The sequence below is a fragment of the Littorina saxatilis genome, linkage group LG1 (assembly GCF_037325665.1).
Source record: "Littorina saxatilis isolate snail1 linkage group LG1, US_GU_Lsax_2.0, whole genome shotgun sequence".
NCBI classification, from domain to species: Eukaryota; Metazoa; Mollusca; class Gastropoda; order Littorinimorpha; family Littorinidae; genus Littorina; species Littorina saxatilis.
The window spans coordinates 46,290,293-46,317,411 of NC_090245.1; the positions used below are offsets into that span (position 1 = coordinate 46,290,293).

Sequence of the window (27,119 nt, forward strand, 5' to 3'; positions counted from 1 at the left end):
GGCTGTGTCGGCACGACGTACGGTCTCATATGACACTGAATGACCAGCAGCATTGAGAAGTGTCACAAGCTCTTTGGACCGCGTTGCTTGATGAACACTTAGCCCCAAACCAAGATGCTTGGGTGTCATTTTTCGGCCTCCTGATGCCAGAAACACAATGTCTTGACAGACACTAAGAACTTTGGTCCTGATCTCTGTTTCCTTGTCATGACTGACCTCTTCATCAGGGATACCATCTGCACTCAAGAGTTTAATGAAAAGAAACAAGGTCTATGGCACAACTTTTTCAGCATGTTCTATGTCTAGATTGCCAACTATGTCATGTCCTTTGGTATGTTTCATGCCATTGTGGATCTTCCGAGCAACTCGGAACAACCAGCTCAGAATGTCATCTTCGTGGTGAATTGTGGTATGCTCATTTTCAGTCTGGAGCATATCTTCCTCTTCACTGCAGCTCCTTTCTTCAATGATGTTTTGAAGCATGTTTTTCACTGCAACATCACCAAAACCTGATGGCACAATCAGAAGTGGCTTTATGGGGTCCAGTGGCTGCACAAATGACACCGTATCACCGAGAACTTTCAGTATCTTCTCTTTGAAGCGGTTGCTTCTGTTGGGAGCAGGCTGGACATCAAAATCTCCAGAGAGCATCATGCTATAGTGGTCCCAGACAGTTTTCAGGGACAAAATATGTCATTTTGCCATCTCGTTCTGGAGGTGTCATTGTGTTCTCAAAACAGATAGAATCAGGGTTCTTCTTCTCACTTTGACTGCCTTTGTGTTCATGCTTTCTGCAAAAGAGTACATAACACTTAAAGTGATACTTTCCTTCAGCTGCCATCATACCATAGACCCCAGCTAATCTGCACCTCATGACTGGATCGAACAGAGACAGTTGAATCATTTTGGTAGACGTGTGCTCAAACGCGACTTGGTTCAGTGTGCTTCCAGGGACATTGGACTGGCAAAAGATGCATTTTTACCAGTCCGTAGTAGTGACTGAAGATCGGCGCAGTGTCTTTGTTGGGTGGGTATCCAAGTTGAACTTGAAAGCATTTGTGTCAGAGACAGCTTCTGGCTTAAAACGCTGTTTAAGCCGTTCAATTTTGCCCTCGTGTGTAAAGCTGCTGTAGCAATCTTTATGCCAACGTATTTCATGGGCATGGTATAAAAGGTTAAAGGCTAGATTTAAGGGTATCAATCACTTCAATGAAGGTTTCATCATTGTACTTCTCACGTTGATGGATGCCTTGAGTGATGTTATTTATGCCATCCTCTGTAGCTTCTTGTAGTGGATTTGTCTTGCTGGTTGTTCTGGCATCTTGACCAAAAAAAACCACGGCTCCCACTCAATATCTATTGCTTCTTGCCGGCACCTTATTTCTGATGAAAGTCTACGTGCTGGCTCCATATTCTATTCCTGTTACAGAAACTGAAAACAAACCTACTTGAAATCATTTGAAGAAAGAAAAATCGTTTATGATTGGACCAACACAGCTTGAATAAAAAAAATATTTTGACCATAAATTATTTTAAATTGCAATAAGCACAAATTGTATCATGATATTCGAGTTCTGCAGCCTCGAATTAGTATAAATAGCCATTTGGTTTTGGGATTTGCTTCATATACAAGTGGAAATAGGCTTGTGTATGGCGGTTTCGGCCGCCATTTTGAAAACTGTCATGGCGGCCATACAAGTAAAATTCAGAAGTGGCATCCATGCCAGGCATATAGCTAAATGTCCAAACTACAAGACCAAAGTGGATGCCTGCTTCTAACAAGCAACGTTTAGGGTGTTTCACCTTTTGGAAGTCAGCCTCTAGACTACTAGCAAATTCGGGCGCTTCGCGCCCATCACATTCACTTTCGATTCAAAGTGCACCCCCCCTTACAAAGTAACTGATCCGCCCCTGTACTGAAGACAACGGGGAACAGGAACACGCACACAAAACAAGTACAGTCGAACCCCTCTGTAACAACCACCAAAGGGACCGACCAAACGTGGTAGTTACTGACAGTTGGGCAGGCGAATGGGGGGGGGGGGGGGGGGACGAAGAGGAGGAAGAGTCAGGGTTTCTTAGAGGTGGTCCTGATGGGCAGCTGGTCGTTATCGAGAGGTGGTCGCCACGGCAGGTTCGACTGTACTTGTATACTTTGGATCTTGGTGTAGAACACAACTGATTGCGAATACTGTTACAGGTACTGACCACTGTCGGCGATCTAACGGACGATGCGTTCAGAAGTCAGTTAGTGACCAAGACGGTGGACACCTTTGGACAACTCGATGTGCTGGTCAGTTTCCCGATTGATTCATTTTAAAATAATTGAGCGGGCACAATAGCCTTGTGGTTCGGGGTTCGAATCCTGATTGTGCTCAGTCGGTTAAGGGTGCAGATTTTTCCAATCTCCCGGGTCAACTTATGCGCAGACCTGCTAGTGCCTTAAACAGAAACCCTTCACGTTTACAAACCAAGTACGGAAGGAAAATAACCTGTAACTCCATGTGAGTGTTCAATGAGTTACAGTAGTAACAGGAAAACGCCCAGCATCTATTTCCACGAAAATGGCTGAGGGAGGGGGTAAGGGCGGGGGGGGGGGGGGGGGGGGGGATGAGGACATACACGACAAAAACCCGCACGTGCAAAACAAAATATAGGCCTACCGAGTGTACGTGAGAGTTACAGTCCACGAAGGCAGAAGAAGAGTGGTAACGTACCCCCCTATCCCGTGTAAAGGATGTCTCCAGTATCACATATCTGTCGGGGATTAGCTTTGGGATGATTTTATCCTTATATTTGGACGCATACAGCCTGCTTATTGTGTATGTGCGTGTGTGCGTGTGTGTGTGTGTGTGTGTGTGTGTGTGTGTGTGTGCGTGCGTGCGTGTGTGTGTGCGTGCGTGCGTGCCTTTATGTGAATGTTATCATTCCGCCTTTAGGTCAACGTTGCTGGCCGTGTGTTGAGCGGTCAGGTAAGTGACCCCGGCATGGACAGCTACCACGCGCTGTTTGACCTCAACCTCACTGCCCACGTGGCCCTCACCAAGCTGGCTGTGCCGCACCTGCTCAAGGTCAAAGGTAGGATGACGTCGCCATTTGATGACGTCCCCGAAGAAACGTTCGAACAAATGAGATTTGCTTGGGTTCACAATTGACCAAACGCTCTACAGCTCCTGAAGCGAAACCAAACCAACCAATTCACAACACACCGAAAATTCAGAATAAAAATAAGTCAAAGTTATAATGACGTCATCATTCGTTGACGTTACCGGTGAATCTTTGAAACCAGTAATATTTTCGTGAGTTCAAAATGTATCAAACGCTCAGTTTGTTTTTAAAGTTAGTTCTCCCAGGTCATGTTGCATAGCTTCAAATCCAAGTGTGTGTGTGATAGTGTTAAAGTCACCCTGTCGTTTCTGCTGCTTGGCGAACACTCTGTGGGACAACACTGAATCACATGTAACGTTCTTGATCCCATCAATTTCAGACAACAAAGCAGGATTTGTCGTCATTGTAATTTGTTCTTTGTAGATAACGTTAACAGCTTCTGAAGTCAAATCGAACAAAGCCCCCGAAAGTGTGCGTCCCTTGCATACTGGAAGCCACAAAATATACCAGAAATTCATGGAGGGGGGTCCGCGACGCACCAAACCTGAAAGAAGCGGCTTTTTGGACCGCAGTACATTGTCGTTAGTATATGCGCTCCAAGGATTATTTGTCGGCGAGGTATGATCTTTGATGGCTACAATGGACCTGTTTACCCTTACTATTTTGGAGTCATTTATTACTATTTTTTAGGGGTTTTTTGGAGAAAAAATACTCCATTTGAGTTCATACAACGATTTTCAAATGTGCTTCAAATTAAGTTTGTGTTGCTAATGTTGGCGTTTGTAACCACTGGGTTACTATTTTGGTCATCAGATTACTATTGTTTTGCTTGACCATTACTCTTGTCAAGTTTTGGGGTTAAACAGGTCTGCTACAATTTGGATACCCCCCCCCCCCCCCTGTCAACAGCCCTTCTAGTCAAGGGACCCTCTAAACAATACATTAAAAGCGGGGGGTCCCGCGACCCTCACAATGAAGCGTCTGTGGGAAGCCGTGTACAATCTACCGAACAAAACTTGTTTTGCAGTGAAGTAAGCCTAACTCAATTTCCTTTTCTATTTCCACAGGGAACATTGTCAATATGTCCAGCATCTATAGCCTCTTCCCGGTAAGTCCATTATCTCCGTCTGTCTGTCTTTCTCTGTCTGTCTCTGTTTCTGTCTCTGTCTTTCTCTCTCTCTCTCTCTCTCTCTCTCTCTCTCTTTCTCTCGACACGCACACACAACCATGTGTCTGTGAATTTGAACATGCAATCGTCGCGCGCTCCCGTGTGTGTGTGTGTGTGTGTGGTGGGACTGTTTGCGTGTGTGTGTGTGTGTGTGTGTGTGTGTGTGTGTGAGAAACGGAGAGTGAGACAGAGAGAGCGACAGACAGACTGACAAAAATATTGTTTTTCTTCTGTCTTGTGTGTCCGTCCGTCCGTCCGTCCGTCCGTCCGCTCATCTTTATTTGTTGCTCCTGACAGTAGAATGTATTTCAAGCAGTGACAAAGTGTCGTGTGTTTTCTCCACCAGGTTCCAGGCGTGGGAGCATACTGTATGACAAAAGCGGCACTTGACATGTTCACCAAAGTTCTGGCTATGGGTGAGTTATTGTATCTGCATCTGTCTGTCTGTTTGCCGGTCTGTTCGTCTGTCTGTCTTTCTGTCTGTAACATGGTTTGCACACAGTGTGATATATAGTGGAAGCAAAAGGTAGCACATGGTAAACCCTAGTGTTCATTTGCTAGAAGAATGATGTACTATGTGAAACTTTGTTCAAAATGGTTACAAAAAGGGTGTTCAAAAACGGATCACTTCATTTTAGAGTGTATCCACCATACCAGTTGTAAAACTTTCGTCAAATGAGTTTGTCAGAAGTGATGCGCCTCACGGGTCTGTATCAGGGCCTCTAGTGTTGTGAGTTTTTATATATGATTTACCTTTATATTTGTCAGGTGTGAGTTTTACGCAGATGATTCACACCAGTCACAAATCTTTAATGATAATAATAATGATAATAATTGTCAGTAAGTACTGGTGTCACATGACTGATGTTTGTTTGTTTGTTCGTTCATGGGCTGAAACTCCCACGGCTTTTAGGCAGCCATACGCCGCTTTCGGAGGAAGCATGCTGGGTATTTTCGTGTAACCCACCGAACTCTGACATGGATTACAGGATCTTTTTCGTGCGCACTTGGTCTTGTGCTTGCGTGTACACACGGGGGTGTTCGGACACCGAGGAGAGTCTGCACACAAAGTTGACTCTGAGAAATAAATCTCTCGCCGAACGTGGGGACGAACTCACGCTGACAGCGGCCAACTGGATACAAATCCAGCGCGCTACCGACTGAGCTACATCCCCGCCCGGCCGCTACATGACTGATGTGAACCAGTTGATTGGCTAATGGCGATGCGCTAAAACTGTTAGCGCACTCTTGGAGTGCGCTAACTTTTCCACAGAGCGTATTCTTCCGCCCTTTGCCTAAGCGAGACTGTACTCTCATCCTCAGAATTAATTAATGACACGTAGCTTATATTCTCCACAATACCAATGACCAAACATTTCCTGCTTCTGATTAAAGCAGAAGTGGGTTTTTTTCTGACAGATTGCATGTGCCTGTGCCACAGTTGCCACTGATCTAAAAATAGAACCCGCTGTGTCTAATTTTTCAGTTTCGACTTGCGAAGATTCTTCTCATAATTATGCCGTGTTATTACCAATTCAGTGCCCCATATGGCTTTTTGACCAATCAGGACGGATTCTAGATGACCCTCTAAATGTTATAACGTTCAGGCAGGGACCCTTTTTGTTTATCAAGCTAAAAATTAACAAGACAAAGTACAAATTTAAATCAACAATATAAGCGTGATTTATTCTAAAGAATGACACTTCAAATGCTGTCAGATAATACTCTCTTCATCTAAAAAAACAAATACCGAAAAGCGAGTTTTGTCGGTGGGTGCTTTACGGAACAGCAAGGCACCGCCCATCATCTGAGTGTGCACAATGCCGACCCGCTCACTTGAAATCTAAATTATCTAAGTTCGGAAAAATCAAGTGAAATTGCGTCACTCGCTTTATGTCAAATGTATCTTTACGTCATTTCCCATCCGTCTGGAGTCGGTTCTAAATCTGTTGCTCTCTGTTCAACAAGAAAAAGCGAAGCAACCGAAACGCATGTTCAACATGGTTTAACTTGTGAGATTGTTATGTGTCAAACACATTTGACCTGTGAATATTCATTACGTCAGGTGTGTTACTCTGATTGGCTGACCCAGGTCACGAGAATTCTTTGGCTGACAGGCATAATCAGGTAGGAGCGCTCAAGTTCCCATTGCGGCTGTTCTGTCTAATTCGCGGGGTCGCTTCGAAATTTCTTTTGGTCGAATTACGGTAATAAAAACGTTATTTCTAATATGCTGACTGTTAGCAAATGATAACAGACATGTCTCACAAACGATATCAGCATTCGCCTAAAAAGCTCATGCTTGATATCTTTTTTCTCGACATGTCTTGTTATCATTTGCTAACAGTCAGCATATTAGAAAGGCACCCATTTAATGCGTCAAAAGAAATGATGCTTTCATCACAAAAAATAATGCAATTTTCACAAAAAATAATGGTTTTATCACGAAATATTTACATTATCACAAGAAATTTGAACTGTCAAAAAAAAAGATGTTAAATCAAAAGAAAAAATCAATTATCAATAAAATAACTGTATCTTCTAAAATAAATTTAGTGCGTCAAAAGAAATACTGTTTAATCAACAGAAAAGATACTCAAAACAACAAATAAAATAAAACATTCACAAAAATGTATGATTGAGTGCTTGTCGTTCCAATGTGAGTGATATTCTTCCCTGAGCTTGTTTTTTTTCTTTGTATGAGACTGAACTGGACTCACTACTTACTCACTGGACTGAACTGGACTCACTACTTCGTGATACTGATCAGTTTTCTATCGCTTCTTGTATATTGATTTTGGTTTTGCCTGTTAGTTGCTGCATTAACATTGGCAAGAAAAGCAAAACCAAGATGGGAGAGGAATTTACACCTATTGCTCCAGACTGTATCCATCAACCAACAATGGTTTAGGGGCCATTAATCAGTCTTCTTACCAATGGGCCTCGTCGAATGCAGACGCCATCAAATCTGGTAACCTCATCTACGTCGCTGGAGAAAGTCTCCGAACAGACCTCCTGTCAGCAGCTGACCAACAAAAACACCACTTTGCGAAAGCATCTTGGAACACACTGGAGGAATACATCAGCTGTCGGAATTCAGTGTGGACAGTGTTGCTGAATGCTGACAGAATGACAACTTGTAATTGCCCTAAGTTCACGAAATCCAGGATCTGCAAGCATTCACTCGGAATGGAAATCAGACTAAAAATGTGTGATGTACCTGCGGCAGCAAAAACAGTGCCGATCGGCCAAAAACGAAAACGTGGGCGCCCATCCAAAGCCAAACCAGCGTTGATAAGGCAGTAGAGACAGTAATAGTCTCTAGTACAAGTCTTCCGAATGTCTTCTGCAAGGGTCAGGGTCAGGGTCCTGTAAAGCCATTGCAACCATGCCGGAGAGAACACTCGCTGTTTGGACGACATGCCAATATTTGAACTGATTATACTTATAATTTTTTTGTTGTGCTCAAATTATCAATTTTTGTGATGAAAAGTGTTTTTCTTTTGTAATATAAATTTTGTGAGAATATAGTATTTTTTGTGATGAAACATCATTTTTTGTGGAGAAAAGTATTACATTTTGTGATTAATAATTTGTTTTTTTGAATAAATATTTTGTGATGAATCAATTATTTTTTGTGATAAAACATTTTTTTTTTTATGGAAAAATTATATGCGGATTAGAAATAACTCATATTAGTGGCATGTAGCTTATTATCCACATTACCAAATGATGAGTTAGTATACAATTCCCAGCAGCTAACAGAAAACACAAGTGTTATTCCGATAACGTAGCAGCTAGATCAGCAATTGGAATATACGTAGCAGACTACACTGAAATACGACTGCATCTCATTCTGTTCAGTAAATGAATGTTTTCTGAATTATTATTTCAAGGCAAGAACAATCGGAATCGAAAACGTGTAGGGTTTAGAACGTTCTTACCATATATAAGACTTATTACCAGCCTGCCTCATGCGTGCAGACTCAGTGCAACGTGACGAGCAATTTTTGTTTTTGAAATGAGATTCAGTGCAGTGGTTCGATTGCCATAGCCTAGCAGACGACATAAACCCCGCTCAGCAAATTAACATGTTGGGCAAATGTGAACGATAAAACGATGGGGATATAATACTTGTAGGGTTCAGAGCATTCTTACCGTTCATATTTAGTACTAGACTCCCCGATGAGTAAAGATACCACACGAGAAACATGCCACATTTATTTTGAAAATGTGCTTACCGTCGACCTTGGGGGTTAGCCAATTCAAGGTGAGTCACTCTGCACAGTCAATCCGTCGAAGCTTGACTCGAGGTTTCGAATCGCAAATAACTAAGAACACAGTCCTTTCTCCGAGTTCAAATGAGGGGTCTCTCTGAAAGATCATCACTGTTTGGCTTAACGCTACACTGGAATTTACCAACAGAAAATAAAACAAGAGTTTGCGTGTGACGAAAGCACGACACACTTGAGACAGCCCACACAAAAGTAGATCTTCTACGACCTGACCACACAGTTATGCCTATTCAAATGCGCGTAGCAAAATGTGCGTGTTGTATCTTCTTTTTTCTCTGGCGGTACCGACAATATCGTTATTGAAACAATCCCGGTGCACTAAGAGATTTATAGAGCAAATCTCGAAAATAATTATTGAACTCAGCATTCTCGATTTGCTCTACAAATCCCTTAGTGCACTGGGATGTCTCAATAACTTAAATTTTGGAACATTTATTATGCGTTATTTCTAATATGCTGACTGTTAGCAAATGATAACTGACATGTCGAGAAAAAAGATATCAAGCATGAGCCTTTTAGGCGAATGCTGATATCGTTTGTGAGACATGTCTGTTATTGTTTAAACAGTATTTTATTCGTAAACAGACACATGATAATATAACAACATCATTAAGAAGGAGCACAACAAGTTTAAAACTTATGATAAGTGCTCACATAAACATGCCTGAAATTTCATGGCGGAATATGATCAATGCGACACATTTTTTGAAAAAAGAGAAAAAAAGAAGAAAAAAAAAGGGAAAAAAAAGGGAGAAAAACAACAAGGAAAACTTAGTTTGAATTATCGAACACAATCTGTGTCAATACCGAAAACGAAAACAAATACGAGAACGAAAGACACAACAAAATATCAAAAAGTAGATGGGCCCCAAGTAATATATTTAAAAAACCCAAAAATAACACCACCAACAACATCGAACTAAGGTGTCCCAAAGCGGTTTGATTTCTCAATATAGCTTTGGACAACAACAAAAATAGCACTATTTTCAAATATGGAAATGTTTGAATCACCTGTCAGGAGTGTGTCAATATTAACAAATTCTGGAGCTAATGTACCGATTGTTGTGGTTCTTGCATCATTAAACATCAAGTCTGTTATCATTTGCTAACAGTTAGAATATTAGAAATAACGGTTTTATTACCGTTCAATTCGACCAAAAGAAATTTCGAAGCGACCCCGCGAATTAGTCTAGACAGAACAGCCGCAATGGGAACTCAAGAGCGCTCCTACCTGATTATGCCTGTCAGTGTCAGTCAAAGAATTCTCGTGACCTGGGTCAGCCAATCAGAGTAACACACCTGACGTGATGAATATTCACAGGTCAAATGCATTTTACACACAACAACCTCAAGATAAACCATGTTGAACATGCGTTTCGGTTGCTTCGCCTTTTCTTGTTGAACAGAGAGCAACAGATTTAGAACCGACTCCAGACGGATGGGAAATGACGCAAAGATACATTTGAGGTAAAGCGAGTGACGCAATTTCACTTGATTTTTCAGAACTTAGATCATTTAGATTTCAAGTGAGCGGGTCGGCATTGCACACTCAGAGGATTGGCGGTGCCTTGCTGTTCCGTAAAGCAACCACCAACAAAACTCGCTTTTCGGTGTGTGTTTTTTAGATAAAGAGAGAATTATCTGACAGCATTTGAAGTGTCATTCTTTATAATAAATCAGGCTGATATTGTTGATTTAAATTTTTATTTTGTCTTGTTAATTTTTAGCTTGATAAACAAAAAGGGTCCCTGCCTGAACGTTATAACATTTAGAGGGTCACCTAGAATCCGTCCTGATTGGTCAAAAAGCCATATGGGACACGGAATTGGTAATAAATAGCGCTTCCTCACAGCTCGAAGCGCTTTATAAGTTCAATCAAACAACAGCACGATATAATCATACAATTAATACAATTTTCATTAACAATGTCTCAAATAAAAAGAAAAATACTCATCAAAGAGCACACATGTATGCATGCATAGTAATACCAATAAACAAATAGTTTAACAGTAAATCAACTCTTCTCTTGAAACATGTCTTGATGAAATCACTAGATCTAAGTTGTGCACGTACCTCCAATGCGATAATTATTCATCCGATTAAAAGGTGTGGTGATTATTACAAGACAGAAACATAAGCTGTCCTTAACAAGTACAACTGTCAGCTGGCTCAACTCAGGTGCAAAGAGTTAATGAACCTAGATTATTGGGTGTTACTGTTATTCAGGATATAAAATGACAAACGCACGACGCACCCCCCCCCCCCCCCCTCAGTTTTGTCAAAAATAAGGTATTACGCAGATTTTGAAGCACTAAAGATTTGTTGTAATTCCTCATGTGAACTTTGCTTCAAAATAGCTACAACAATGTTCATTTTAAAAGACTCAACTCCCCAGCATCGCCGCGCTGCAAAACTTAGTCTGCATAAGTCGAACAGGTACCCAAATGATAAAATAAAGTTCCTTAAAGGCATATGTACGCGCTCCCGTGTTTACAAAGTGTAGTTTGCCCATAATCGATGTCAAACGCACCATAAGACCATGTAATGACGATATGTCGCCATGCGCGGACCATATACATGCATTACAGCTTGTTTTAGAGTCTCAAAAACTTTGGATGTAAACAAAGACGCGGAGTTATTTCCCTTGCGTCAACGCTACCTCTGTTGGCAAATCTATAAATAGGACGATCCAGATCAAAATGAAAATTAACATATCTCAACATTGAAGGGGTCCTAGACCACAATATTTTGCAGGGAACTTAATTTAGCATGTCTCCAGCTGTTGGTAAAGCAATTAGCGTGTATAGTCATCGAGTACATATGGCTTTAAAGGAATAATCGTGGACAAAAAAATTATGGGTTTCAATCGACCCATACGCTACACAGTTCAGGTTGGGGATTTTAATTACAATGTTTATCACCACACATCAGGAATACCTTAAAATAAATATCTAAGTGCTCGGTTATTCAAATTCAAAACGGCTCTGCTTATGACTGTGATCTTTGGAGAATGCGATTTCTCCAAGCACTGTTTTGGGGTTATTTTGGTTTTGTTGTTGATTTCTTTTTAGATAATAAAGTTAAAGTTAATGTGATTTGATTTGATTTGATTTGATTTGATTTGATTTGATTTGATTTGATTTGATTTAATTAATGTTGGATGTGCATTATTTTATTACATGTTTCTCTCTGTTCCTTTCACAGAGTTGGCGCCCAAGGGTGTGCGAGTTAACTCAGTGAAGTACGTCTCTCTCTCTCTCTCTCTCTCTCTCTCTCTCTCTCTCTCTCTCTCTGTCTCTGTCTCTCTCTGTCTCTCTCTGTCTCTCTCTCTGTCTCTCTATCTCTCTCTCTCTCTCTCTCTCTATCTCTCTCTCTCTCTCTCTCTGTCTCTCTCTCTCTGTCTGTATGTCACTTAAAGTCGTTTTGTGTCTTAATACCAAACAGAATATAAAAGTATGGTACTTGCAAGATATGACCTCATGTGCGTTTGAAGGGCTATCGTTGACAGTGTCTGTCACGGTTCGCTGTTATACTCAGCGTATTGCCAAATCATGTCCCAATATTGGCCAAGCGGTCACAAGAGGACGTTCAAATCCAATAGTCACAAAATGTCTAGTCATTTGTTAGTGTGTCAAGAGATACTGAGGGTTTTTGTCTGATACACTTAGAAGTGTTTTTATGTACGATTATGCTTTTGATTGTTGTCTTTGTGTTATGAGTAATGCGATGTCGTGCCAAAAGACAAATGTTCATGTTTTTGTACAATGAAAATGGACATTAAAGTATTCTTATCTTATGTTTTCTTATGTTATGTTGTTATGTTATGTTATGTTTTTATGTTATGTTATGTTATGTTTTGTTATGTTATGTTATCTATTCGGTCATGTACCTTTCAGCCCCGGGCTCTGTCGCACGGAGATCCTGCAGGGGTTCGGCTTTGACAACGACCAGATCAAAACGGTGAGCTGACGTTGGGACTTTTTCACGGGGGATAACCGGCTATACAGTGGTAAGCTGGTGTACGGTGAGTAACACTCGATTCGGCCTGCATTTTCCCGTTTTAGCACAAAGTTGTTGATTTCTCTCTGGATTAAAGGTGACCTACTGCATCTGCGATGACTAACTTTGTTTCGAAATGCATAATATGTTGAAGAAGGATTTGCGTTTTCCCATATTTAAATGTTAAAACGAGAAATCGTGGTGACGAAGCACCGGAAATGGCTGCTCGGTGGGTTTTAAATGTAGAAATACGCTTGTTTTTACAAAACCAGCTCGTATTCAGCTTCGGTACGGGAGTCTTAGTGACAAAGGAATCATACTCGATGCAAAGGAGTGCTATTGTCGGGTTGGAATCATTCGTTAGAGCGTGCAGGCGAGAGGCGGTCAAATATGCGAGATTATCGTACACCGGGTTGAAGACCGTCGCGAATGGGGCCGCAGACGCATAATCCGGTTTGATGCATAATTTTCTGTTAAACTAGACTTTTAGAACATTCTCAGTCTCTGTCTCTCTCTGTCTCTCTCTGTCTCTCTCTGTCTCTCTCTCTCTCTCTCTCTCTCTCTCTCTCTCTCTCTCTCTCTCTCTCTCTCAGCAGTCTCTCTCTGTACGTCACTAAATAGTCGTCGGTTGCTAAAATGCCCCCCCCCCCCCTACCCCCTCCTCCCCACCCCTCCCGACTAACCTTCAATACATGTATAATGTTGAATAGGAGTGGCTGTCATCTGTTAGCCAGTCAGCAATACTTTGAGGGGGAAAGGAGGCATATGGTTAGGCCTAAAAAAAAAATAGGTGTGGTTACGGTAACCCGACCTACCCTATTTTTAGGGGCCGATCCTATAACTTTTTATTACATTTGTCAAAAAAAAAAAAAAAAAAAAAAAAACGAGTACAAAAAACGCAATGAAAGCGAAAGCGCCCGTGTCGCACACTGTCAAGTACCGTACTTTCCGGGTCATAAGGCGCGACTTTTTTCCTCGAGTTCGACCCCTGCGTCTTGTATAACGAAGCGCCTAATCCGTGTTTGAAATACGAAAAAAATCAAAGAGACCGCTTGAGTACCAGTCAAACAACTTGTGATAATGCATGTTTCAGCTACTAGGTACTGCCCTGCCTTTTATCTGGCCGCACACACAGATTTCCACTCTGTTAAACTCGGTCACTGACCGGTCACTGACCCCGATGCAGGAAGTGTTTCCTCTCTCAGATATGACAGGGGAACCACCTCTTATGGCAAAAACTGGGTCATTGACCCCTGGGAAGAAGGTCTGTCTTTCAACAAGGCCACCCAGCTATCACAATGCCTTTGGTCACTGACCCCGATGCAGGAAGTGTTTCCTCTCTCAGACAGGGGAACCACCTCTCATGGCAAAAACTGGGTCATTTTGGTGCGCCCTATTGGCCCCCTGCGTCCAATGGGTGACTGGATTACAATTTTTTTTTAAAAAGAAGGGGGTGCGTCTTAGATAACAAAGTGCCTTGTCACCGGGAAAGTACGGTAGGTTTAATTTGTACACATTAGAAAAAAAAGTTTTAAAAAAAAAAGTGATTGCCTACCTACCTACCCTATTTTTTTTTGGCTATGTTACCGTAACCACACCTATTTTTTTTTTTTGGCCTTAGGAGGAAGTCGTCCTTAGCGGATTATGACTTTATTCAGTCAACGAAGTCATTCGGCGCTCAGTGTTTTCTGGGTAAAAAGAAGAATAAGTGTTTCCCAATAATGCCGCGGAAAAATATGTAAACATTTGCTTTCGAAAACCTTTGCTGCGGAAAAAAACTATGCTTCTGCGGATGATGACATTAATTCAAAAATGCTGCAGATAAACCGTTTTTTGGCTCACGTAAGTGTAGCCTATGCGATGCTAACTTTTGTCTGTCTGTGCGTGCGTGCGTATGTATGTATGTCTGTGGTAGAAAATTTAACATTAGAAGACGTCACAACATTTGAAGACGTCACATTATGACGTAAGAGGGTTAGACGTCACGCGAAGGAATTACTGAAAGTCTCGGTCATTTTATTTTGAGCGGGCCGAGACTAGTTGGCAGTCGTGTCCCTGTAAGTAGGTAGAGGTTACATGCCGAGTCTCAGTGATTATCAAAAATAATGGTCGAAGTTCGCGGATCATGAAAAATGCGAGCTTCAGCGAGCTTTTTCATGACCGCGAACTGAGACCATTATTTTTGATAATCACTGAGACGAGGTATGTAACCTCTTTATTCCTCCTTTCTTCAGTTATTGAAAGAAAAGAGGAGTTTTTGTGCGAAAGTTTGATCGAATCATATTCACCCAACCAGTCTACCTGCGCAGGCGATCGATTAATGCGCGGTTGTATAGTTCCGTGCAAATCATTCAATTTTGTTAACATTTCTTGTCAGTTTCCATGTTTTGAACTAAAATCAAGTACACAGTTATGTTGTCATTCTGCTGTGGCAGTAAAGGCAGATAGTGTGTGTTCTGTTCATGTTTTGGTATCGCTCAGGAAATGTTCTTTCCTCGAATGTGACTAGGAGACGAAGTTTTACACCCGTGCTCCAACGTTAAAAACTGTATGAAGTTCAGTTTTTAACGTTGGAGCACGGGTGTAAAACTTCGTATGAAGTTCAGTTTTCTGGGGCGAAATAGTGTATGAAACAGCTGTGATCTGTTTATAAAATGAAATATTGTTGAAAACTGACCGTCGGATTGCAGTCTTGTCGATGCAGCCGAAATCTGGAAGGGGAACTACTCGTGTCGCTAGACAAAGTATGAGAGTTACTTTTCCTTGGAATCTTGCTAGCGATAAACGATTGTGCACGGCAGATCTGAATTCAGAAAACAACCAAACTCATGGATTTTATATTGAGATTCATGTGTTCAAGCCTGTAGTTGCTGGTTTAAATGCGGTATGGTTGTATTGTTTGCTCCAGAAATGTATATTTTGTACATTAGATTTAGAGTGTTCTGAACTTTTGAGTCGCAAAAAGTAGATCTACAATGTGTACAGTCTCTACCCATGAGCTATCGAGGATTCAGGCCCGTTGTTGGGTAAGTGATTTTGGTTGTTGGGTAAGTTACCAAAAAATAACTAGCCCTACAAGTTTACAGAGAGAAAGAAGCAGAGGGGGGAATAAGCTAATGCAGACAGAAAGATCTAGATCTAGTGTCTCGCTTTCTTGCACAGTTTCACCTATGCTTACTGTGTGTGTGTGTGTGTGTGTGTGTGTGTGTGTGTGTGTGTGTGTGTGTGTGTGTGTGTGTGTGTGTGTGTGTGTGTGTGTGTGTGACGGAGTAATTGAGTTTGTGTTACTGTTTGTCGATTTCTTACGTGAGCCATGAAGGCTTCGCCTCTTGTTTTTGGCTCACGTAAGTGTAGCCTATGCGATGCTAACTTTTGTCTGTCTGTGCGTGCGTGCATATGTATGTATGTCTGTGGTAGAAACTTTAACATTTGAAGACGTCACAACATTTGAAGACGTCACATTATGACGTAAGAGGGTTAGACGTCACGCGAAGGAATTACTGAAAGTCTCGGTCATTTTATTTTGAGCGGGCCGAGACTAGTTTCTACATCATTTCTGTGGGGGTTTTCGCAGGAAAACTGAAAAAGTGATAATACCCGTACGCTAAGGAAAATTACATCCTAATGGTTTGCCTCGTTTCCATCTGAAAGTAGTTTTTCCGCAACATAATGTTTACATGTTTTTTCCGCGGATTTATTGGGAATACTAGTTTCTTTCGAATAACCTGTGACAGGTTTTTTTTTACCCAGAAAAACTAACGATCTTGTTAAGTAGCGTTTGTATCCGCCGCCGCCCCCCTCCCCCCCCCCCCCCCCCCCCTCAGGATATAATAGCTTGCTCCACAGTGCCCCAATCAGAAGCGAGAATAATTTTTGAAGCTAATCGAAAACGAAGTGGACTACTGCGTCCGTCTATGCAAACTTGATAATGCTGCTGACAGGTAAGTGTGTTACCAGCGTAATTTTGCAACTTTGAACTTCCGACAACGAACTCATTCGGCGCTCCGAAAATTCTCGGTAATTTAGGACGAGTCCATCTCTCAACAGAGAGACAACTCAAGTGATAATGTGCAAGTATAAAAGACCGCGGAAACAGAGACTACATATCCATCCTTTTCGGATTATGACTTCATTCAGCTATTCTGCGGAAAAACAGAAATACAGCAGAAAAACGGGTTTTCAGCAGCATTTCTGAATTATGTTATCATCCGCCGAAGCATCTTTTTCCGCAGCAAAACATTTTACTGCAGTAAAATTGAAATAAATAATGCTGCGGTAAAACGGTGCTGTCCTTTTATTGCAGAAAACCTTCTTACATTTTTTCCGCAGCATTTTGTACTAGCTCATGATAATATTGGATCACGTGAGTTCCCTCTATGTTGAGAGATGGACTCGTACAAAATTACCCGGAAAACACTAGGCGCCGAATGACTTCGTTGCCTGAAAAATGTCATGATCCAGGACAACTACCTCCTAATCGTGTGCCTCCTTTCCCCCAAAGTATTGTGTATTGTTCTATGCTGGCTGGCTAACGGATGACAGCCACACCAATTCAACATTATATTGAAGGTAAAAGTGGGGGGGGGGGGGGGGGGATTAGCAACCGACGACTATTCAGTGACGAAACAGTGAGAGACTGCTGAGAGAGAGAGACAGAAACAGAGACAGACAGACAGACAGACAGACAGGCAGAGACAGAAAGAGGAAGTGAGAGAGAGAGAGAGTGTTCGAATATCTAGTTTAACAGAAAATTATGCATCAAACCGGATTTTGCGTCATTCGCGACGGTCTTCAACCCGGTGTACGATCATCTCGCATATTTGACCGCCTCTCGCCTACACGCTCTAACGAATGATTCCAACCCGACAATAGCACTCCTTTGAATCAAGTATGATTCCTTTGTCACTAAGACTCCCGTACCGAAGCTGAATACGAGCTGGTTTTGTAAAAACAAGCGTATTTCTACATTTGAAACCCACCGAGCAGCCATTTCCGGTGCTTCGTCACCACGATTTCTCGTTTTAACATTTAAATACGGGAAAACGCAAATCCTTCTTCGACATATTATGCATTTCGAAACAAAGTTAGTCATCGCAGATGCAGTAGGTCACCTTTAATCCAGACAGAAATCAACAACTTTGTGCTAAAACGGGAAAATGCAGGCCGAATCGAGTGTTACTCACCGTACACCAGCTTTCCACTGTATAGCCGGTTATCCCCCGTTTTTTTGGACACCGGTGGGGATTTCACATCCACAACATCATCTAGGCTACACATGCACGTGTACTGAATCGTCCATTCCACTCAGTTTCATTGCAGCAATCGTCACGTGTGTCTATCACTTCCAGATTTCTTCTTTTATTTTGTTGGTAGGGCTGGGGCTGTGGGGGTGGGGGTCACTCAGTTAATCACAAACACCAACACCACCCATAAAGGAAAAATCAGAGTAACTTTCGCAACATCGTCCTTTGCAGTTTGTCTTTTAATTGTATGTGTCTATTGCCATTTCTCTCATTTTCTCGTTGAGATTTCCCCATTTTGCTTCATTTCAGTATTATGAAGATTATGCAAAAACCTGCCCTGTTGGGCGCGTTGGTGAACCGGAAGACATAGCCCGCGCAGTCGCATTCCTGGCTTCTGACAACAGCTCCTTCATCACAGGAGAGGTGCTGGTGGTAGATGGAGGGGGGAGATACGCTGCCAAGGACATAAAGAACTGATTCACCAAGCGCACAGTGTCGTCTTGTTTTTCACATTAGACATACGATTGTACTCATTGTCCATACAACACTTACTCTGCATGGAAATCCGTGGCCTGACTGCTGCTGATATATAAACTATCAAAACCTAGAAACTCTATATACTCTCATCCTCTCAGTTCGCCAAAACAAAAGAAATGCTATTTGAATTAGCCTTTCTCACTTGTAACATTGTGACATAGGTCACACACGTGTAAATGTTGTGCCCAGTCCTTGTTTTTGTTTCTGTTATTATTTTAGTTAGCAGGTCTAGTTGAGCACGTATTAAGTATCATGTACCCACTACTAGTCATTGTGCATTTTAGTTAATGGACTGATGATGTTATTTGTATGGAGTCGACGCACGTGCGAGGATATGTATGTGTGGGAGGGGGGGGGGGGGGGGCGGGAGATGGAAGCTTGCTGTATGTTATGTAATGTATATATTGTGTGTGATACGTGGAAATGTGATACTATTTATTTGCATGTATGATACAGGTACAAATGTGATAATTGTAGGCTTATACTAGTGATTACTGTGTGTGATACATGAAATGTGATATGAATGCTGTTTTTATATGTTATACTCTTACTTTCTCCCAAGCGCAAGACAAATTCTTCTATGAAAATTGAAGCCAATAAAATTTGAGTTGAGTTGAGTTGAGTTTAGCGCGATTCTGACGTGGTACCACCTCCTGGCCTCTGACTGGTTTGACATTTTGCAAAGAGCAGTAACATGATGGGTGGTTGTAGTCTTCACCAGTACAGGGCCGGGATTGGGGGCTACTTCGGTGTCGCAGTCAGATCACACCGTAGAAGGAAGCTAAGGCAAATTCAGTATACGTGCGGTCAGGTGGTACGATACGGGCCCTCGAGTCGAAGTGTTGGCGGGCTGGAAGGTAGGATTTTCACTTAGTATTCAATATATACCAGTCATTCATAACTACTATCAATCAGATTATGTTTCTTACGATGCTAACTTATCCCTCCTTCATTCCTACTATGCTCAGTTCTTTGGTTTAGCAAGAAACGTCTATGAAAAATTAGAATCGCATGCTAAGGTCAAAGTGCAATTCTTTCAGGCAGCTTATTGTGCATTCCCTCGATCTATTGTACACTCTGAAACATTTCGGGAGGTTACCAGCTACCCATCTTTGTATTGTGAACAAAAACAAGAATGTGGAGGTCCTTGATCGCATGAAAACAAAATCGTGTGTGGGGTCCCAGTTCTTGCTAAGATCAAAGTGCACATGTCTGTAAATTGCAGAAATGCTAAGGTCAAAGTGTTTTTTCAGATCATAGAGACTGCCCTCCATTTATAGTCTTTAAGGCTATTACATTGAAAATATTGTCATAGAGGCTTCCTTGTAGCCGCAAATTTGTTTGGAGTCCCATACAGTCAAGAGAATTATGTTACAAAATATTCACGGTATGCGAGGTTGTGCTTTTTACAGATGGACAGTCTTTCATTTGAGGTTCTCGACAGCATTCATGAAATCAGTCATGAAGTGGTGGTGGAAGCCGGTGGGGATCAGGAGGAAGTAGAAAAAGTCGACCCAGTGAAACCCATGGCGTCAACCTCTATGTCCCAGGAGGTCGGTGAGGAGGAGCAGCAAGAGGAGGTACTACCAGGACAACCATTGGCCACTTCCACCCCCACAAAAAAATCACATCTGTGCAACACTTGCGGCAAGATGTATGCCAGAAAGTGGGCCCTGGTAGAACATGAGCGTCATTATCACAAGATGGGCGGTGGCTCGAGGTACACATGCCAGTATTGTGACAAGGAGTTCATGGCCCAGTACTCCTTTAAATCGCATATCAATGGGCACGAAGGAAAGAAGCCTTTTTCTTGCTCTACCTGCAACAAGCATTTTCACACAGAGAAAGTACCTTATGCAACATAAGCAAACGCACAAGACATTGACATTGTTTTGCTCATTTTGTTTTAATGGGTTCCAGCACTCCTCATCATTGTCTCAACACAAGAAAGGATGTTGTGCCAGACCATCGCGTTAGATCGGAGTCTCTTTTTTCCATTCGGCCTTTCTTCAGAGATTGGAGATTTTAGCAGCGTTTGTGAAAATTACTTAATTATTCGAAACTCGATGTTGAAAAGTTTTTGAACGAGCTACGAAATATTGATTTGTCTGAGATCGTTAATCTAGAACTTCTGGATGCAGCAGTCGAATCACTAACGGATATACGTACTCATGTCTACTGCTAAGCACTGTATGCCCGTAAAAACAGTTAATAAACGAACGTGATGCCCTATGGATAACCGAGGGAATTAAAAAGTTGATAAAGAAAAAACAAGTAATACACAGCTTAGCAAAACGTTTAGATTCTGAGTGGTGTTGGGCGTTATTTAGACGCATTAGAAATGACGTATTCGAAAAAATTCGTGTAAGGAAAAAGAAATATAATGCTGAACTGGATAATAGAATTATTTCGAAGACAAATTTTGGCAATAAAGATTGGTGGAAACTAGTAAATAATTCTATGACCAAGAAAGGGTCAGACATTCCACCAATTGACAACAATGGAACGATTCACAACTCTGATGAAGAAAAAGTCGAAGTATTCAATGATTTTTTTGTAAGTCAGGCATGTGTTGACGATGAAGATGAACATATTCCTTATGTGACAGAATACCCAAGGTCTGCTCCATAACTTATGATTACTACCGAAATGGTTTCTGATATAAAAATCCCTTGAGCCAAACAAGGCAGTTGGTCCTGATCTTGTCCATAACAAGATTCTTAAAGCAGCCGTTGATGTTGTTTCCGATCCATTATCAAAGCTTTTTAACAGATCGTTAGCTGAAGGTAAGTTTCCAAAGTCTTGGAAAGTGGCACATGTTACCCCAGTTCACAAGAAAGGTGAGCGGTCATTGTGTACAAATTATCGTCCAGTGTCTTTACTTAGCTGCATTGGTAAAGTAATGGAAAAATGTATTCAAATGCATATGTTTACATATTTGACAGATAACAATTTACTGACAGTATCTCACTCAGGGTTTATTCCAGGTGACTCAACTGTTTTTCAACTTCTTGGTATATACGATGATTTGTGTCAATCCTTGGAGAAACAACGAACATTACAAGCAATATTTTTTTTATATTTCCAAAGCTTTCGATAGAGTATGGCACCGTGGTTTGATTTATAAATTGTACGCAATAGGTATAAGAGATAACTTATTAGAATGGTTTACAGATTATTTGTTTGATAGGATGCAAGCTGTAGTTATAAAAGGTTGTACATCAAAATACAGATGTCTTCGGTCTGGTGTCCCTCAAGGGTCAGTTTTGGGACCACTTCTTTTTCTTGTTTTTATTAATGATATTGTTATTGATATAGAATCGGTTATTAAATTGTTTTCCGACGATACGAGCATGTATTTGTCTCTTGACAATACACATGTGCGCACAGCTACTTTAAATTCTGATTTAGAAAAAGTAATGCAATGGGCAAAGAAATGGAAAGTAGATTTTAATCAGTCTAAAACTGAATTGTTGACTGTTTCTAATAAAAGACAACCGAAAACATTGCCCCTTATATTTGGTGAAGCGATATTAACTGAAACTATTGTTCACAAACATTTGGGCGTGTTCCTGCAAAATGATTGTAAATGGAACCATCATGTCCACTCCATTGTTGTTAAAGTGCGTAGTTTAGTTGCGTGTTTGCGTTCGTACAAATACCGACTCAGCCGCAAGGCCTTAGAAATTATGTATAAGTCATTTGTGCTTCTCCATGTGGATTATTCAGATGTTGCATGGGACAATTGCAATGTAATGCTGGCAGCTGAAATGGAGAAGCTGCACCTTGATGCCATAAGAACAATAATCGGGGCTGTCCGAGGCACGAGCCATCAAAAGCTGTATGTCGAATCAGGTTATCTAACATTACAAGAGCGGCGTAGAAGACATAAATTGATTTTATATTGTAAATTAGTAAATGGTATGGTGCCAGCTTATTTGCTTGGTTATCTTCCACCTCTCATTTTGGCAGTGAATCCCTATCACCGACGTAAACCATTTGATAGACAAATTTCACGCTGCAGAACTGAGTTGTATAAACATTCCTATTTCCCTTCTTCTTCAGTCTTATGGAATGAACTTCCTGACAGTGTAAAAATAACAAGTTCTGTTGGATCTTTTAAAAGATTTGTGTCTAGAGATGACCCTGTTACTCCCCCGTTCTATTACTCAAATGATCGAACAGCTGAAATTAATCATTGCAAATTAAGATTAGAGATTAGTGATTTAAATGGAGATTTGTTTAAGAGACATCTGACAAATGACACTTCATGCAGGTGCGGTTTTCATTTCGAAAATTGCAAACACTTTTTATTTGATTGTCCATTATATGAGAATGTCAGAGCGACCACTATCAAGACTTTGTCTGATTATAATGATATTTTTGTTTTCTGTGTTATGCACGGCAACAGCGACAAGTCACTCACTGAAAACAAAGCGATGTTTTATCAGATTCAGAGATTTATTTTAGACAGTAATCGTTTTGGTTAAGATTGAATGAATTGTTATAGTTTGGTTAGAAACTGCATTGTTATGTAGTGGATGCATTCTCTCTTTCTTTCTCTCTCTCTCTCTCTCTCTCTCTCTCTCTCTCTCTCTCTCTCTCTCTTTCTCTTTCTCTTTCTCTCTCTCTCTCTCTCTCTCTCTCTCTCTCTCTCTCTCTCTCTCTCTCTTTTTTTCTTTTCTTTCTTCTCTATTTACATAAGTAATACTCCATTTTGTGTGCTGTTGTTGTTGAAGTACTGCTTTTGTTCTCGTTATTCTTGTTATTGTTGTTTTGATTGGTTTGAATTAAGAATTCACAATATCGTCCGCCAATTCATTATTTTGTCTTTACGAACACATGTATAAGTTTATCTTGTTGTGCTCCTTGGTTAAAACACAATTTGTTCATCATTTCATGGCTTTGTAAATTTATATTTGAAAAATAAAACACTGTTTAAACCAAAACAAAAGAAACAAGAAAGCTGAAGCGTGATGTAAGTCACACTCCTGATCGTGAACTCAGTTTGCCTCACCATCTCCGATCTGGCCACACTTTTACATGGGATAAGACCATCCCTCCACTTAGTCACATACCAAAAATGAAAGCAAACCTGCTTGCTGTGGGGATTTGGGATTTGTTTGATGAATTAATTTCTTTTAAAGAAATCCATTAGCAGCATTTACGACTTTTAAAGAAGTAAATAAACCATCTAAATCACCGCAACCAAGCAGTCATGGTGTTGATTTTGGTTATGTGACCAAGTTGAGGGATTGATTTCTCCCATGTAAAAGCCTGGCAAGATCTTGGTCAACCGTGCCAGTTAGAAGCAATTTTATTTTATGTATGTCTTCAGATGACATATTAGAAAACGTCCAAATGGGATGTCACATTTCTATCTTTTTAGTATCCAAGATTGCGGCTTATTAAAAAATGGAGGCCGTTCCTGGCGTAAATGTTGCACATAACATGGTCAAGTTGCATCTTATTTTAAAGGTATTTTGAAGAGGAATTAGTATTTGACATCATGCGTAGCCTACTGTATTTTGACTACCGTTGATGCTAAAATCATTCAAGCGTGATTAATGCTTTAATCCGCCACTCATTTGTCATTAAAGGCACAGTAAGCCTCCCCGGCGTAAACCATCACAGAGCTCCCCGAGCGTCTACATACAGTACAAGCATACTTCCATTTGAACGCTCACCGAACGGGAACATCCTGGCTGCTTTTTGTCGAGCGTGAGAAATTTTCAAAGAATTTATTTTCGTGGACTTGGTGCTGTGCAACAACGGCGCCTCGTTTTGGTGCTGGACGGCTGTTGTGAATATTCAACTTACCGGAAATCACGCCCGGACAGTAAGCCTCCCGTAAACCATCACAGATACTTTCAGGCTTTTACACACAGTACAAACACCCTTCCATTTGAACGCTCACCAAACGGGAACATCCTAGGTGCCCTACGTAAAGAGCGAGCAATTTTTGACTCACATGCGAAGCAAAAGTGAGTCTATGTACTCACCCGAGTCGTCCGTCCGTCCGTCCGGACGTCCGTCCGTCCGTCCGTCCGTCCGTCCGTCCGGAAAACTTTAACGTTGGATATTTCTTGGACACTATTCAGTCTATCAGTACCAAATTTGGCAAGATGGTGTATGATGACAAGGCCCCAAAAAACATACATAGCATCTTGACCTTGCTTCAAGGTCAAGGTCGCAGGGGCCATAAATGTTGTCTAAAAAACAGCTATTTTTCACATTTTTCACATTTTCTCTGAAGTTTTTGAGATTGAATACCTCACCTATATATGATATATAGGGCAAAGTAAGCCCCATCTTTTGATACCAGTTTGGTTTACCTTGCTTCAAGGTCAAGGTCACAGGAGCTCTTCAAAGTTGGATTGTATACATATTTTGAAGTGACCTTGACCCTGAACTATGGAAGATAACTGTTTTAAACTTAAAAATTATGTGGGGCACATGTTATGCTTTCATCATGAGACACATTTGGTCACATATGATCAAGGTCAAGGTCACTTTGACCCTTATGAAATGTGACCAAAATAAGGTAGTGAACCACTAAAAGTGACCATATCTCATGGTAGAAAGAGCCAAAAAGCACCATTGTATTTCCTATGTCTTGAATTAACAGCTTTGTGTTGCATGACCTTGGATGACCTTGACCTTGGGAAAAATGTGTAAAGCAGTTCTTAGTGTATGATGTCATTGCTAGGTTTAGGTCAAGCATGTGAGTCGTATGGGCTTTGCCCTTCTTGTTAAAGAATTAATTTTGCAGATTGTCAAAAATGAGTTACTTCCCTTGGACCGTGGTGCGTTTTTGTGCTAGACCTAACTTTTAAAATCTAAATAATAAATTGACAGCTTGTTACACAAACATTCTTTAATCATAAAAGAATTCTTTTTTCATCAAGACAAGATCAGTACAATTCGAAGTTTTGAAAGTTTGAAAAAAGACTGAAAAGCCCGGAAGCAGGATCACGCAAGGGTCGTAGCAGACGACGGTTTATGCATATCGCCGTTCCTCTCAACAGTCAAAAGCCATCGCTAGAGTTCTTGTGAACCACAGCCGTTTGTTTCGTGCATAAAAACGTGCTATTGTAGATAAGCTCACATCGAGTCGCATTCAAATGACTGACTGGCGACTACATTGTGAAAAAGGGAAACTGGATCACACGGGTTCACGATGGCTCAGGGGTAAGATAAACCACGCAAAAATAAATTCTTTGAAAATTGTTCGCTCTTTACGGAGGGCACCTAGGATGTTCTCAATCGGTGAGTGTTTAAATGAAAGTGTGTTTGTACTGTGTGTAAAAGCCTGACCGTATCTGTGATGGTTTACGGGAGGCTTACTGTGCCTTTAAAGAGCAAGCAATGGTTACAACAAATGTATTGTTGATAAAGAACGTTTTCAAACACATTGCATATTAAGTATAAATAAGAGAAAGGAAATGAGCATGAGTGCATGATAATCGTTATCAAGATTTCACAAACTAGTAACATTTGTGGCGTGGTGGTAAGACGTCGGCCCCCTAATTGGGAGGTCGTGAGTTCGAATCCCGGTCGCTGCCTCCTGGTGGGTTAAGAGCCGTGAGATTTTTCCGATCTCCCAGGTCAACTTATGCGCAGACCTGCTAGTGACTTAACCCCCTTCGTGTGTACACGCAAACACAAGACCAAGTGCGCACGGAAAAGATCCTGTAATCCATGTCGGAGTTCGGTGGGTTATGGAAACACGAAAATACCCAGCATGCCTACTCAACGTGTTTTTCAAACTCTGCACTGTGCAGTGATGTGTGGACTGAAGAGGAAGGCAAACGATACAACCGCTGTCTGCATTGCCCCCACGTCTCTCATGAACACTTTACTTCAGTGGAAGTCCTTTTAAGACCTCCACAATTCTGATAAAATCAGGTCTTAAAAAGGAGGGAGTCTTAAAATGGAGGTAAACTTACAGAGGTTTTGAACAGAAAATCTGAAAATGCAAGGTCCTTAAAAAGAGGAAGTCTTAAACCGGGGGGTCTAAAACCACTGTATCCACTGTATCCGCAATGCTAAGCCATCGTTTAATTTTATCTTCCTGTACATATCCGACAAAGACTAGAGCACACTTGAACATGAATGTCCTGTCGGTGTGTTTTGTGTACCCGAGACAAATAATCGCATAATTGCAATACAAAAGCGGAATACAATAGAATACAGTACAGTGCAGTACAACACAACGCAACACGATGCAATGCAATAGGGCCTACAATACAATACAAAACTTTATTATCTCAAAGATCAGAAGCGATATCACGTGACAGATAAAGGCGCGTCAGAGATGCCGCGAGGCACGTCAGCAGCAACTGACATAGCAGCGAATCTTGACGTTATCACCTGAGAGTCGGTAAGCAGAAGAAAGCGGGGAAGAGAACTAAAGTGTGTAGATCTAGGTGAGTAATTTCTATTTCCAACACAACTGAGTTTTAACATAGACGGGGAATCGAGACGAGGGTGGTGGCGTATGTGTGTGTGTGTGTGTGTGTGTAGAGCGATTCAGAGAAAACTACTGGACTGACTCTTCATGAAATTTGACATGAGAGTTCCTGGGTATGATATCCCCGGACGTTTTTTTCATGGTTTCAATAAATGTCTTCAATGACGTCATTTCCGGGGTTTTGTGAAAGTTGAGGCAGCACTGTCACGCCCTCATTTTTCAATCAAATTGGTTAAAAGTTTGGTCAAGTAATCTTCGACGAAGCCCGGACTTTGGTATTGCATTTCGGCTTGGAG

General features: G+C 41.2%; 2 protein-coding genes across 2 annotated transcripts in view; both read left to right on the plus strand.

Annotated features, from left to right (window-relative positions):
• Nucleotides 1–18,298, plus strand: part of LOC138971431 (2,5-dichloro-2,5-cyclohexadiene-1,4-diol dehydrogenase LinX-like) — a 38,901-nt gene extending 20,603 nt beyond the window's left edge. The window contains exons 3-9 of the mRNA XM_070344165.1: nt 2,201–2,293; nt 2,940–3,078; nt 4,176–4,216; nt 4,623–4,692; nt 11,776–11,812; nt 12,468–12,531; nt 18,123–18,298. Coding sequence (XP_070200266.1) covers nt 2,201–2,293; nt 2,940–3,078; nt 4,176–4,216; nt 4,623–4,692; nt 11,776–11,812; nt 12,468–12,531; nt 18,123–18,290 — 612 coding nt within the window. The 3' untranslated portion in view covers nt 18,291–18,298. The remainder of the gene's footprint in view (nt 1–2,200; nt 2,294–2,939; nt 3,079–4,175; nt 4,217–4,622; nt 4,693–11,775; nt 11,813–12,467; nt 12,532–18,122) is intronic.
• Nucleotides 18,299–19,762: 1,464 nt separating this feature from the next.
• On the plus strand, nt 19,763–20,215 carry LOC138976197 (oocyte zinc finger protein XlCOF28-like). Its single transcript, XM_070349067.1, has one exon. It carries the CDS (start codon nt 19,763–19,765, stop codon nt 20,213–20,215), a length of 453 nt encoding a protein of 150 aa, XP_070205168.1.
• Nucleotides 20,216–27,119: the final 6,904 nt, after the last annotated feature.

What these genes read in the sequence shown, in the direction of transcription:
- LOC138976197 (XM_070349067.1), top strand. Translation starts at nt 19,763, where the DNA reads ATGGACAGTCTTTCATTTGAGGTTCTCGACAGCATTCATGAAATCAGT.